Below are 15230 nucleotides of genomic sequence, written 5' to 3'. Positions count from 1 at the left end.
TCTCACCCCTGGGTGGATAAGTCAAAGAGAGTAGATTGTCTCATCTTACTTCTTTTCTTTGTGCCTGGTCTCTAGACAGGTATGGTGGGGTTAAACTTATCAACATATGCAGCTTTAGCTTGCTGTAGTACCAACAGACAGGCTGGTTTAGATCTCTCTGAACTATACATGAGTCTGAAGAATTGCCTCTTGTATCTTTATGTTCCTGTCTTTGACTGGAATGGAGATGGATCCTCTCAATGCATCTAAGCGCCTGTGATCAATCAATCAATTAATCAACCCACCTGCTTTTATAGAAGTAGCTCATTTGTGGTAATTGTGTCTGAACTACTAAAGAGGACTACGAAGTCTTCAAGCCTGATGAGAAAAAGGTTTTTAAGACGTTTTTATGTCATCTTCTTGCGTTGCAGAACAATATGAGTTGTTTGGTAAGACATCAGAGAGGAGAAACACCCTGAGTCATCCAGGATCCATTAAGCCAAATGTGTCTCCATTCACAGCAGAGGCACTTTGCAGGAATACTGACAAATGCTAAAAATCATGGATTATATAATACAGAATGCATCATTTATCACAGCAAGTTAGAAAAACAGTTACCAGAGTTAATTAATTGGTTGTACCAGCACTTTACTTTTCATCAAACTGAAATATTTCAGCAATTATTGCTTGAATAACCTTGAATTTTTTACATGCACGATGCCCAGAGGAGGAATCCTGCTGACTTGGTGATCCCTTGACTTTTCCTCCAGTGCAACCATGAAGTTGACATTAATGGTTTTGGATAAAATGTCTCTACAAATGTTGGATGGATTGCAGTGAATTCTCGGTTATTCCAAAACCTTGGTTTATGGCCAAACACGCGAGCTTCAGCTGTACTTTGTGTTCAATAAAATGCTAAACTGAGATGGTGAACATGGTAAACATTAGACCTTCTTAGTATATTATCATTGTCATTGTGAGCGTGTTAGCATGCTTACATTAGCACTTAATCCTAAGCACAGCTGCTAGCACGGCTGTATAGCTACAAGTGAACAGACTGTGGCAGTTCTGTCCAAGAAGAGTCTATTTGACTTGCTGCAGGTGTTTTTATTTAGTGGAGGGTCAAAACAACTCACTCAATCCACCTTTTCATTCAAATGTAGTCTTTTTCATGCAAACTTGTATCTGAGGTCCAGATACCCCCTTTGATGGTACATCACAAGGCGTTTATTCTGACGCATAATACAACTGGAACATCATTTGAGTGCACAGTACAGCAGTAATAATATGTAAATTTTGATACGATGAGGTGTTTTTTTTAGAAAAAACATGACGTGAGATGATTTTCTGAAAATAAACTGTCCTTCTTGTTTCATGTTGTGGTCCTTTGCCTTTGATGATCACTGACAGCCACATCACTGCTCCTCCACATCACAATGCTGCGTCTTTATGAAGATTAACCATCGAGCCATGTGGATGTTAGTGCTGTTTCATGGATATTTAAGCAGCATATTGGTACAAATGAATAATTTACTTTGTGATCATCAATATTTGAGAGGACACCATTTGAGACAATTTTTTTGGTGAAATATGTAACTTGAGTTGTCCTTTCTTCATGAAGCAATTCACTTGTTAATCCTTTCAATGCGCTGTATCACAGCAGTGAGCTGCTGGCTCACTTTGCATGGATAAAAAACAAACAAACAAACAAACAAACAGAGGAACCACATGGAAAATCTATTAAGACTTTAATTTTCTCAGTGCTTTTAAACATATTTTGGACAGTGGTTGATATCTTTTGCATGAATAAGTTACATAATAAATAAAAGCAAACACATTTTATTTTCTCTCATGTTTTCACAATTCGGCATTTATAGCAGCAGAAGTGGCCAACAGAGTCAGTTACCTGAAGCACCCGAGCGTCCTAACCAGCTTCAAATCTGCCTCAGGTCAGTTTCAAACCCAGTTCAAAACAGAGGCATTAAACCTGGGCTTCAGTCAAACCTGTGAAACTGTCTCAGGGGTGTTCCAGGAAACTCTGCACCAGTGTTCGGAAATTAAATAAGAAAAGAGGAAAACACTGGTGTCGGCCCTAAAGCGTTGGAAGTCACAGGAGGTAGCATCTTACTCTCCCGCCTATCAATTTTCTTTTCTTCTTTTTTTTATTTATGCAGCACGTAACGTTTATTGATCACTATGATTATCATAGCCATCCATCCACATTTAACTGCATTTTTCATGGTGTCTGTAGAGAAAGCTGTTCAAGGATTGCTTCAACATAAAGCTGTGTGTTGAAGGTTTGCCTATGCACAGATGTCTCCCTCCAACAATTCATCACGGCTGTCTTGCTTCGTAAGACGCCAGCGAATCATCAGAGCAAGAAACTGACGGCCGGCAGCAACACTGAAAAGTTTGCATACAAAATGCATGGCATGGACATCCTATGACCTCAGATCTGCGAGTTTATGTGCCCTTTACACAAATCATATTGCACTTAGCGCTTCATCTTTATTGTGACACAATACCTTGGAGACTGAGGAGGGACAAAAGTTTTTCAAAATAAAGTGGTCTCATGGAACGACTTCCAGTTGGTTGTCAAATCATAAAATGTACCAGATATGAATGAGCCAATCCGGGCTCTCTAAAATGACTGATGGGACTTCCAGCCAATTAAAGGCAGAATATAAGTTCACGTAGATGAGATCTTGTTATCTAAATTGCATTTATCTGTCACAGCAGAGGTTAATGGCAGCCAACCTCTGTCGGATTTGTTTTTCATTAATGTCATTATGTTAAGTGGGGTTGAGAATGGACATAACTCACTGAAAGTGTATTATGCAAACAAATAATGTACCCATTCCTGCCAGTAAATCATGCACAATATAAAAGCAACATCACTGTCACCGTTAAGAAAATGAGTGGCAATTACTGTATCAGCTTCAACTGACAAGCTCACCTCTGGTCATGTGACATGTTACATGTTCTCCACACATCATATTTTGTGCTAATCTCTACAGTGCTTTTTCTCTTAACATACATGGTCGTTTTGTAAGGTACATCAAAGATTTAACAATGTCAAATAAAACATTTGTGGAATTAATTTACACTAAGTGAGCAGGTGTGGCTTTGGGGTCGGGCTATAAATTGTGCTAAATCTGGCTTTGCTACTAGCAGAGTAAGCACCGTGCAGCGGGCCAGACACTGTTGGGGGTTAATCAGGGTACAAAATGACCACCTGTTTTTGCAAAGCGATGAGGAAACTCTCACTTGTCTGATTGGAGCATTTGTATGGGGACTATTTTTGGGGTGGTTGCCTGATTGCTCTCCTGGAGAACGGTGACTTGAACAAGGTAATGTGGTTGTTCTGATGATTACACTGGATAACTACACTGGAATTACTGCCTGCTGGCAATGAGACTACACTGAAATGTCTGGTCTGCAATGTGGACACAGAAATCCACAGCTTCTTGTCCGTGTCTTCCACACACATCCTCTCACAGATCAATCACACCACACACAAACACGCACAGTTAATTGTAAGCAAATAGCTACAAGTGCATTTGGCATTAATGCTTATAAATATACATGGAAGCATTTGGCTGCTGACACATACAAACTAAAGCAGCCTTGTGTACTCAGTCACACAGTTACGTATCGAACACACGCATACTTAACATACATACACACAAGTTGATGCACACACAAGCACGCACTCACACTGCTTGTTTGTAGCTTCTGCCAGCTCTCTCCCTCTGCATGCCGACTGTGTGTCTGGCACCGGGGTTAAGGTCTGGAGCCACACACAAGCTGTGTGCTCTGTCTGGCTTTTACACACTCTAAATGGGCTTTATGAATGGCTAGGACTCAATGACTGAGTCAACACCAGGGGCCACACTCAACCCAAACTGACAACAGGGTTTGGAGATAAGTCAGAAACAACATTCTCCCAGCGCAGCCAGGAAGCATGTTTAAATTAATATGCCACCAGGTTTTCTTTTGTTGTGCACTGCAAACATTGTGCTGTGGAGTGTGTCAATCCACAGATGTGATGCTTGTTTGCCATTCCTGGCTGAGCCCAAGTGCTTTTAAACAGCGCTCTGCAGTGTCTATGTGTGCATGTGTTTGTGCTCTTGTTGCCCCATCAAAGCTAGCAATGAATCCAGCTCTCGACATTGCGTGGAGCCAGTGACTCTGACAGCCTCTCAGCGACGGATGGATGGAGGCCACTATTCACAATCTTGTGCCCTCAGTGCGATGAATACGGTTTGCCCCATTCATGACCATTAAAAAATGCAACGCTCATCTACTGTACATACAAAGGAGCTACAAACAGATATGAGCACAGGAGTCCTCACCATTGCTCTATCATCAGATCCAGCACTCGACTGACATTCAGATCTGAATCCAGACTGAAGTCTGACTCAACAAAAGGAGCTGTCGGTGGAGAGAGAGGGCGGAGGCCAGACGTCAGCGTTTCAAGCCAGTCAGCGGCGTCAAACAGCGTCGGAGCCCGTCGCTTGCGTGACTTCCCAGTGGACGACAGAGGGGAGGTACAGATAGGAGGTGGTGGAGGAGCTGGGATTACCTGGCTGGGGTTTATTACAGCAGGAGATGGAGGGAGCTCCAGCAAGAGAGAGGAGCAAAGAGGCGAGGGCAGGAAGTTGTCATCCTTGTTGTGCTGCTGGGAGGCCTGGGACAGATCGGCTTGAGGAGGAGGAGGAGGAGGAGGAGGAGGAGTCGACGGGCCGAGAACTGAGTGGACGGGGGATTTATGATTGGAGACATTGACAGAGCCTAGACAAGAGGTTGTAAAAAGGATTAGACACTGAAAGAAATACGGGTGTCATTTAGGTTGCATTCTTTCTTAATTGCAGGACACTCACCGACACAAGTCATAGGCTCATCCAGAATGTCGTCTATGGACTGCCGAGGGTCCATCTGTGCACAAAAGAAAGACAACTTTAAATCCAGCGGTACAAAAGGAACTCTTGGTGATCTCTTCCTGTTCATCTACAGACTCTAACCTGTGCTTTCTGGATAGCCTCCTGCAGTTCTTCCTCAAGGCTGCGAACTCCAGTCTGAACAGGACTTGCTGTAATCTGCACTGGCAACTCAAAGTCCTGGCCAATCACATCACACGGCTGGCAGCAAAACACCTGATTAGAAAGCAGGGGTAAATTAGTTTATTTGCAGCGGTGAGTATGCTCACATGTTAGCCCAGTTTTACAGATTGAAGGCTCTGTAGTGTACCCTTGAAAAGCGATTATTGAGATATGTGTGTATTGATTTGTGTGCTCACCTGTGTAAACAACACTTCTGTCTGCGCATCCGTTTCTGGTTTGCCTCTTGAGCATCCAGGATCCTGTTGCAGGAAGGGATGAAGGGATCCTCCACAAGACTGGAGGAATAATTTTAAGAAGTATTAATGACCTCAGTTCTGGGGAAATGAGCAATTCTCTGACATGTGTAGACCAAAGGCCAGAGTCTTTCCTCACTCACCTCGTTGCCCGTGTTAGTAGAGCGGTCCCTGGGTCTGCTCCTTAACCTCTCCCTCATCTCCAGCTCCACGCTAAGCTCCTGCTGCTGTTGCCGCTGCTGCTCGTTTTCGGTTCTCCAGGGAGTCCCGCACTGCAGCGGCGAGGAGGACGACATGGGTAGACTGGGACTCGGGGTTCCTGACGCAGTGCTAGCAGGAGCCAGGAAGACAGTGTTGGTAAGACCACACTGTTCACCTGCCAAACTGACTGACGCAGCGTTCGAGAAGCCATTCGGAATTCCGTTTGGAGCGTCACTGAGAATCCCATTAGGCATTCCCCTGTCCGGGATGTACATCTGTTGGTTCGGGCTTCTGCCGGGTGAGTCTAGTCCAGAGCTGGAGCTTGAGCTGGGGCTCTGGCTGGGTGGCAATGGGGGGCATGGGGTGAGGGGGTCCAGGCTGGTACCCAGCTGGCAGAGGGGAGCAGGGGTGAGGCAAGAGTGGGGAAGCTGGAAGGGGCGGAGACGCTGCAACAGAGCAGGCTTTGTGCCGGAGACGGGGAGGCCACGCTTACGCAGCTGCTGCCGCAACTCCGACACCTGAGGAAAGGGAAGAGGTGAGGGTGGGAGGGCAGAGGACACTCTTGTCTTCACCCTGACTTGTAAAAGATGGTTAGCATTCTCAGGCATTCGCTGCCTCTCAGTGCTTTCCTGCGTTTCTTACCGTTAGATCGACCAGATTTGCAGGGAGGAGCTCAGGCTTGGACGCAGGGTTTGTGTCCAGAGGGGTGTGGTTGGTTGTGGCGGGAACTGGTTGGGGATTCAGTGGCATGGCTCCAGAGGACTTCACAAGATCACTGTGATCTCCACTGAAGGAATGACAGAAACATTTATTTTTGTCATTTAGATTTTATTCTAGATTTTCGATGACAAACACGCAAGAAAGACGGTGTGATAATACAAAGACATGGCTATTGCACAAGACTAACAGATGGCACGAAGGACGAGGAGGGTTACACTGTTAGATTATTTTGTGCATGTGTTCCTATTTAACACACGGTGTGTCCATCTGACTGTTTATTAGCTAAATATTATTTTACAGGAACAGACAAGAGGGTATGAAATATTGTGAGTCCACCAGTGATCTTGTTATATTACAAAGAGAAGACAGACAGACGCATTAACTAACCCAAACTATCTGATGTCTCATTGATAAAGCACAGATAGTTGGTTGACCTTATGATGAATCAACATACCTGGCCACAACAGTGAGCTGTTGTTGCGACTGTAGCTGCTGCTGCTGCTGCTGCTGCTGCTGCTGCTGCTGCTGCTGGTTCTGGAGGATTTGCAGCTGGAGGAAGACCTGCTGCTGATTCAGGAGTTGGGAATAGGCTGGGTCTGAAGGCTGGGCAGGGGTAGGGCTCTTCTGTTTGGCTCTTCCCCCTGAAAATAAACCACTTTTAGGTTAAATTCAATCTTCTTGCAACAAGAGGAAGCCTTGATTGGACAAATGAAAAAAGAATTGAAATAAATGTAGAAAGGTAAAATAAATAGACGGAAGTACCTCCAGTCCCAGACCCTCCCCTCTGGTCTGGAGGAATGTACTGGTGATACTGGAGTTTCCTCATTTTGGGTTTGGTGTCCCGCGGTTTCCGTGGGCGAGGGGGATGGTTGAAGTTGAGGGAGGTGGGCAGGGAAGAGGAGCAGGCGGGGCTGGCCGGCCGAGCTGTCTGTAAAAACACACATTGCCCAAAAACTGTAACCGCTCTGTGGTTCTAGTGAGCAATTTCAAGAGTAGCGTGTAAAATATTAGAGAGAAAATGTCAAGTCGTTTCATGCTGTTTGACAGTATTTGCCTCATGTCAAGGTTAAGTTCTTGCATGATACGTACAAATGCCTCACAAATCTCCTGATGACAGCATGTGCTGGTTCTGACATACAGCCATGCTGCTTGTGTGTGAATGTGTTAACCTACAGGGCAAATACGCAGCTCCCCCAGAAGTGCAAATTGACAGTAATGAATGCAGAGCAGCTTAGAGACAAGCATTGTGTTTGACAAAACAGAGGAGTGACCATCCTGTTGGGCTGAAGACCTCTACAATGCTCTTTTATCTCTTATGCTGTATACCTGCTGTGAATACCTGCCACCACAGCAAGCACATACACAATTTAAGTGCTGTTTCTCTGCATGAAGGTGTCATATTACCACATTTATATGCCTGCATTCTTGATATGATCATTTGATTTTGAAGAGTCGTGAAAATGTTATAAATTTCTATGAGCCAAAACATTAAAACTGAAAGCAGGGAGGCTTTTATGTGCCTGCATTAGCATGCACTAACCCCACATTACCTTTGGCAGCAGGGGTGTGGTCTGAGAGGTCAGATAAATCCCATTTGGTCTCCCAGTTGTTGCCATGGAGTTTGATTCACCCAGTGTTACACTCATCGGTGGTCTGATGCCCTCGGTTGCCGGGAGCAACGCCAAACCAGACTAAAGGCAGAATATCAGATTATCAGAGCTGACATATGAGGCTATTTATAAATGCAGTAGTCTGTTAATATTCACTTTTATGTGTTTATCAGAGGTTATTGGTGGGAATTAACTGATCAGGCTTCTTTTCCTCACCTGAGCATGACTGGGGCTGTGGCTATTAAGGGGCGGGACCACAGCTGAGAAGTCACTCAGTAATTGGTCACCTGAGAGCCCTGGCAATGAAGAAAAGGCTGGTGATTGGTGAACGCCATTTTGCTCAGTGGGCGAGGAGGAGGAGGAGGAGGAGATGTCATCTTCGAAGACATCAGCTGACAGAGGGAAAGAAGCAGGACCTGAGGCAAAGAAAAGTGAAAGGAGGTAAGGTCAGAAGAGGAGCAGAAGATGTTGAGTGGGAAATAATGAAGGAAAAAACTGAGCGTGATTCTGGATGTGTGTGCCCGTGCATGCGGATGTTGACTCACGGTTCTCCAGGGGCAGCGTGTGTTCAGGCTGTTGATCCGCAGGTCCAGGCGGACGCTGGATCCTCTCAGTGAGGTCCTGCGCCTGGCGAGCCTTCTTCTGCCTCTGGGCCCCACACACAGTCCTCTCTGCAGGAGGGGGGGGTGAATCGTGCAGATAAGTGGAGAGAGGGGGACAGATGGGAGATCAGCACAGAGAGAGGAGCCGAGATTGGAGAGAGAGAAGCTACAGGATTTCTGAACATATGTGATGTGAGCGTGCACAACAGTGTTGCCACAGGCTATCAGTCCCAATTCAAACCAGCAGAGGCATCAAAAAATAGTAAACACTCCTGCCCACGGGGAGATGTATTCCCTTGGATATGAACACACACATTCACGCTATGTTTTTAAAAGGGCAGAAAAGGATTGTTTGAAAAGTCAGATGCTATAACAGTCTTTTCAAATTAAAAGGTTGAAGGGTGAGGACAGGAGAGATAAAGACAGACGAGGGAGAGAGCAATGGCAGAAAGTGCTGATCCCTGGATGGGTGAGTTTATCATGTGCTGTCAATCACTGATATGTTTGCAGGCTGCTTAAAATGCGGAGTTACAGCATGCAACAAGGTCACATTTCTGTGTAACTGACAGCTGATGAAACATCGAGCCCATTGACAGACTTACACACCTCTTTTCCACACAACTACTGTACAACAGGAAGCAGAGGGCCGCGCAGATATGATCAAATGCAAACAGGAAGAAGGACAGAGGCAGGGAAATGTTACTGTGCTCTTTGCTCGGAGCACACAGGGCAAAGCAGGAAGGAGACAGCAGCATTACTGTCGGCAGGGCATCACCTTGTGCAGTGTCGGTGTTCAGACCACTAGGGGGCAGCTTCTGAGCGGCACCATCGTCGGATAGACGCTGCATCAGTCAGGAAACAACAGGTCAAACCAACAGCCAGGGCCCAGAGATTTCAAGCAGTTCATTCAGCAGAAAGTGAAATAAAACTTAACTCCAGTGCCAATGCAGCCTAAAGAAATGCTTATTTACAGCAGTGTTTCCCCCACAACATTTGCAAGGTTTTTGAAGGAAACTGTGGAACAAATTAGTCATTTTTAGGTGAAATAGCTCTTAACCCATTCGGTGGTGGGGGAAACAGTGACCTTCATCATTTCTCACAATTCATGTTCATGTGTTTCTTATGATATTACAACTATATGGAAGTAACAGGTAAACAAAACTGGGGTCTCATTCTGTTCTATTAAATATAATCAATCATACAAATGAATAGAAATTACAAAAAAAAACAAAACAAAAAAAAACATCAATGCATCATGCTGTTGGATATTATTGAGAAACAACTCACCAGAGCTTCACTCTGGTCTTTCTCTGTTTTTTGTGGGGAACAAGCAGATTTCAGCCCTATGGACACAAAAAAACATGTCCGGATAAGATTAAATGACAATGCAGGGTTTTCTTTTTTTTTTTTTTTTTGTCTTTTAGAGAATGCCAGCCTAGCAGAGGAGCAACTCAGGTGAACCAGTGCATCAACAAAGCATTTTCAGCCCTCAACTCATCCTTCCAAGTTACAGCATGGAGCATCTCAGGCGCTCTTTTGTGTTGGCAGGTATCAGAATGTGCACTGCTTCTTATGCAACCTGCTTCAGCCTCAGACAACGAGGAGAGAAATGAAGCGAGGTGCCTCTCGACAGAGCACCTGAGATTGTATTTCTACAGTCTGGACTAGTCTGTATCACATATGAGCACAAGTCTGACTGAGTATATCCGTATTTTATACATGCAGCACAATTTATTCACACATTTATCTCTAGATAATCCCTGTTAATTAAGAACATGTTTTTTTTTTTCGCACATATGTTGCCTCTATGCATTTATGTTTGTATCCAAATGAGCAAAATCCACATTTCAGAACAAAAGTCTTCATTTTTAACATCTCTGATACCTGCTGCATGTGTAGACATATTAATGTGAACACAGTGCACATTTTGTATGCTGATTTGTGGTTATCGTCCTTACTGTTCCTACTGATTCATAATGAAAAATTAGCATCATTATCTTGGCATAAATGTTCCTGTTATATTAACAGGGGCATTATTAAATGAAACTTTATATTCAACAAAGGAAGGCTGTTGCCCAAGCAGAGGTTTTAAAGCATATACACAGAAATTTAGACTCCGAAGCTAAAATCAAAACAAAGTAAAAGCTGCTCAATATAGTAAATCCTACACAGGCATTTACTAATCAATAAGCAATCATCTGTCAGTGCAAAGAGGTCACCTGAAGATCATTAATATGAAATCCAACCTGCAGTCATAGTGTAGATGGATCAATCACAATGTTAATGATACACATAGACTAACCAGGGTCTGCATTGATTTCACTCTGCCTTCGGTTCTGAATCCTCAACTGCAGGACTGAAACACAAGAAGAGAGATTGAGCGGGCTCCATTAAAAACAATGATGAAATATCACACGTTACACCGATGGAACAGCAAGTTAGTTTGATTCCTCGCTGGAGAACTCGGCACTTATCTGAGAAAAGAAAAGACGCTGACGTAGAAAGGTTGAGCAATGCAAGACGATCGCCGTCAAACGATACGGCCTTGCAACTTATATGACCCCATGACTTTGCAGTGCTTCTAGATTATATATCTCCTTGCATTCTTGCACACACCTACACACCACGAGTATGCACACACGCATTAACATTCAGCACACACACAAACAGGTGAAGCAGGGCAGGGCTGGGCCCGTTACACCGAGTGCTTCCCCCCGATGATACATGTCGGTGAGTTTTGAGACCTTAGAGACCTGACAAGGGGAGGGGGAGGACTGCACGGGGGGTTGAGGGCAGCAACTATTTATCTCTCAGTATGTCTATTTCTGTTGGTCCCATCCCCCCTTCAGCTGTCCCACTCTCTCCACAAGTCTCTCCTCCTCACGTCACCCTCATTTGTGCTAACTATATTCTTCCTGCTTTCCTGCCGCTGACAACTCAAAACAAAAGTTTAACGCTGTAAAAATATCGATTTAAAGCAGATTAACACGCTGTGCTCTGTTGCCACAACAAGCGGTGCTTATCACACCAGATTTCCTGCTAGATTTCCCTCCGTTTGTGTGCGTCTAACATTAGACTGCTTAGTATTTTAACTGGAGGCCCGATGCACGTCTTGAACTGCCCTTTAAATTGCATTAGTGAACATTCATTACATAACTCAGTGTTCCCAGCCCGGGGGTCAGTCCTAAGATAAATCTGAGGGGTGTCGTTAAAAGATTAACAGGATAAGACAAAATAAACATATTTCTAAAAAGGCATTTTCCTTGTAAAACACTGGCTATTTTAACCTCTTCAGACCTCTTAAAATCCTTCAGATTAAACAAAGGGACATTTTGACTGAACCTGTGATGAGGGGTCGCAAGCAGATAGTTTGCTCTAAGGGTTGCAAGATGAAAATTTATTATCTTAAGATGAGGATTAGCCCATTTTCTTAACATTGACCATCTAGCATATAACTACTTTTGTGACATGAAAATAGAATGCATGTCAAAGGTCAGCTATATAATTGTTAAACATTGAATAAGAACTCAAACAAACTGAATCATATCCTCCACCAGCTGACACAGGCTCATGTTTATTTCACATCAGTTTGATGCACTGCCTGACTTCCTTAAGCTCTGCTATGTACATACATGATTCCAAGCGGGGCAGCTGCCCTAAAGAATCACGTTTTCCAGCAGGTGTTTGTACACCTAGGAGGCTGCCTCTACGCCGTTTCCTCGCCTTTCTATTTTACCAGCTGTTAACGACAGCTGCCTGGGAGCACAACAGCAGCCGCTGCAAGTTGTAGGGGAACTTGCATTATAGGAAGGTTGTTTAATGCTGCTAGTCACAGGTTGTGTCCTGAAGGTTGTAATCATAGAGTAATATATTGCATTAGTTAAACTCACGATGATCATTTTGGATTAATTTCAGCCATTCTTTGACTATTTTTGCCTTCAGGATCTTAGAAGACTTACAGAAAGTGGTATGATATACATTCGACTACAGCATTTACATTTTTATATGATGTATAATGACTCAGGATCCTTTATCTTAATCTTATCTTATTTCAAAATTATTTAAAGTACTCTACTTGAGTATTTTCATTTTGTGCTACTTTATACTTCCAATCCACCGCAGTTTGGAGGTGAATATTGTACTTTACACTACATTTCTTTCACAACTTTAGTTACAAGTTACTTTACGATTATTAATAATAAATTCTGACATATTATTGTAGACTAAGCTACCCAGCAGTATATAAAGTCAGTTAGAATGAACCAAACCTTTAACAGCTACAACATTAAAATAATGCACACATTAATGTATCCTTCATTACAATTATAATTTATAATTAAAATGCAGTAATATAATATATATGAGTAAAAAAGTGGGTCATTCTGCACAAAGAATACTTTAAGTATTTTCTTCTGAATGCTTTTATACTTTTACTGAGGTAATATTTTGAATGCAGGATTTTTACTTAAGAGAGTATTTTGACACTGTGGTATTGCTACTTTTAGTCAAGTAAAAGATCTGAGTACTTCTTCCACCACTGGATTTTAAGTTTTTTTTAACCTCCTAAAGGTCCCTTAAAAGTCCACTGTTCAACAAACAAACTAACTATGTTGTGATTAAAGTGTCACAGAGCAGCATGCAAAGATCTCTATCTGTGGGTAGCAATCACTAAATCTATTCACCATGATCAATACTTCCACTCAATCGATCACATGGCAGACATTGCGACCGACCAGCCAATAACCTTCACAAACACTTCCCCTCCACATATTGATGCTAATGTTGCCAATCGTGCCCGAGATGTAAAGCCATTGTTGTGGGGAAAATAAATCCCTCTCTCCTTTAATTGGCGTGAGCTGAGACTCCAGGATCCTCACCTGAGCGGAACTTGTTCCGGATGAGGAGCGACCTCTCAGAGGCCAGCAGCGTCATGGTGGAGGAGAGGGCGGAGGAGCCAGGGAGTGGAGCAGAGAGAGAGAGAGAGAAAGTTCCTGGTGTCACTCTACCAGGAGGAATGGACCCCTCTCCTTCTGTCTCTCGCTGCTGGGAGAGCAAGAGGAAGCAGGGGAGTGAGAGACACAGATGCTTGTTAATCCACTGACAGACACAAACCGATATTGATAGAGGCACACAAAGCACAGCGGAGATAGATTGAGGGGGAAATAGAGACGCAAAGCCGCTCAGACCTACAGGCAGACTGAACGCCGCGGTGAGCTGCTCTGGCAACGGCAGGCCTCCCCATAGACAGCCTGTCATAATCACGCAGAGAGTCACAGAGGCCCACCCACAGAGACAGAGCCAACGACACAGAGAATTAAACAGACAAGGAGGCTTTCACAGAGGAGGAGGAGGAGGAGGAGGAGGAAGAGGAGAGCGGAGCCCCAGCAGATACTCAGGACGCCAGGCTTGGAGGACGCTGATCGCGGCGGACACACATGAACTCACAACACCTGCAGCATCACACAACACATTTACACCGTGACAGCAGGACCGCAAATGTGTCACACACTAAAAGAAGAGCGAGCTGCCTCCAAAATAGAGAGAGCTGGGAAATCTACATAAGCTGCATTAGTGCGCACACACACACACACACAGCCTATTAACAATATTGATTTGAACTGGCCAGCCACAGAGCACCCAGAGGAAACCTGTTTGCAGGGAACGGACAAACACACACACACATACACACACACACACACAAAAACCACCACACACATACTTTGGAATAGCTGAGGTTATGCATACTAAATCACCGCAGAGCTCGTCCTATTCCCAATCCCATACATGCACACACCTCACTTATTTACAATGTGAGGAGTCCAAAAGAAGGCCACTCGCTCATGAGTGCAATCAAATAACAAGCAGCTGATTGAGATTTCTCGTCTGGCACGGGCATTATTTCAGAGTAGGGCACTGAGGCACAGGAAGGCGTTGAAAAAACACTGAGAGAATAAAAGCAAGAGAATGAAAGAGAATACTTACAGGAAAGGAGAGAATTGAGTCCCTCGGGGGAAATTGGAGTGGATTTAAGATTAGATTGAGAGAGGTGCGAGATGCAGGAAGAGAGGGAGAGAGAGAACTTCGTAGTGCGTTTAATGACGATTTCTTTCTTTCATGTTCTTTTCATATCCTTTTTTTTTTTTCTTTCGCCCCCTTTTCCACACTTCTCACTTTCTCTGGGATTGTTTTTTTCTTCCTAAAGGTGAAGTGCAAAGAGAAAAAGGATCTGTGGTTCCTTCGTCCCCTTACGATAGAAACTCACCCTCTCTACCTCTGCCTCGCTCGCTCTGCCCCTCTCCCCATCCGCCCCAAAGCATCCTGGGTCCTCGGTGCCAACTGTGAGCGACCGTCAAACTTTACCCCTCCCCCCTCCATGGCCTCCCCCCTCCTCTCGCGGCCCTTCACTCCCCCCTGACATCTGCTGACTGATTGATTGAGGAGCACATTCAAAGACAATGAGCACTTCTGTGTTTGCTTGGACGCGTCTTTGACAAAAAGTACACCGGCTGGCCAAATTAGCGCAGCTCCTTCATGTTAGGAGCTGAATTGCGACACAATGTGATGGGTAGAAAAGTGAAGGCAGGATAAAGAGACGGTTTATTACATGGCAGCGAGAAAAGCCCAGGAGTGTTTTGGACTCACATCAAATCATGTACTGTAGCAAGACTGCAGGCTCATATGCTCCTGTCAAGACACCTTTGGGTCACCCTCTTAAAGTGATTTAGTACTGTTTGTGTGCAAGTATATGTGTGTGTGTGTGTG

At 44.2% G+C, this 15230-nt stretch overlaps 1 protein-coding gene across 1 annotated transcript; it reads right to left on the bottom strand.

The window, feature by feature from the left end:
* Positions 1 to 3920: 3920 nt before the first annotated feature.
* On the bottom strand, positions 3921 to 13413 carry LOC143324355 (myocardin). Its single transcript, XM_076736744.1, has 14 exons — positions 13346 to 13413; positions 10771 to 10824; positions 9756 to 9811; positions 9172 to 9310; positions 8412 to 8537; positions 8083 to 8282; positions 7807 to 7947; positions 7019 to 7184; positions 6711 to 6897; positions 6179 to 6323; positions 5725 to 6054; positions 5004 to 5135; positions 4863 to 4917; positions 3921 to 4773 (listed from the first exon to the last, which is right to left on the bottom strand). Exons 1-14 carry the CDS (start codon positions 13398 to 13400, stop codon positions 4331 to 4333), a joined length of 2229 nt encoding a protein of 742 aa, XP_076592859.1. The 5' UTR covers positions 13401 to 13413; the 3' UTR covers positions 3921 to 4330.
* Positions 13414 to 15230: the final 1817 nt, after the last annotated feature.

The sequence above is a fragment of the Chaetodon auriga genome, chromosome 8 (assembly GCF_051107435.1).
Source record: "Chaetodon auriga isolate fChaAug3 chromosome 8, fChaAug3.hap1, whole genome shotgun sequence".
Taxonomy (NCBI): domain Eukaryota; kingdom Metazoa; phylum Chordata; class Actinopteri; order Chaetodontiformes; family Chaetodontidae; genus Chaetodon; species Chaetodon auriga.
Note: the sequence above shows the minus strand (reverse complement) of the source record. Positions and strands in the feature narration are given on the sequence as shown.

Bases quoted from the DNA above. Each gene is read 5' to 3' on its own strand.
- LOC143324355 (XM_076736744.1), bottom strand. From the start codon at position 13,400: ATGACGCTGCTGGCCTCTGAGAGGTCGCTCCTCATCCGGAACAAGTTC. The intron at 10,825-13,345 runs GTGAGGATCCTG...CTTGTGTTTCAG, and splicing joins CCGGAACAAGTTCCGCTCAG to TCCTGCAGTTGAGGATTCAG. The intron at 8,538-9,171 runs GTAACATTTCCC...CCCCTCCTGCAG, and splicing joins TGCTCCGAGCAAAGAGCACA to AGAGGACTGTGTGTGGGGCC.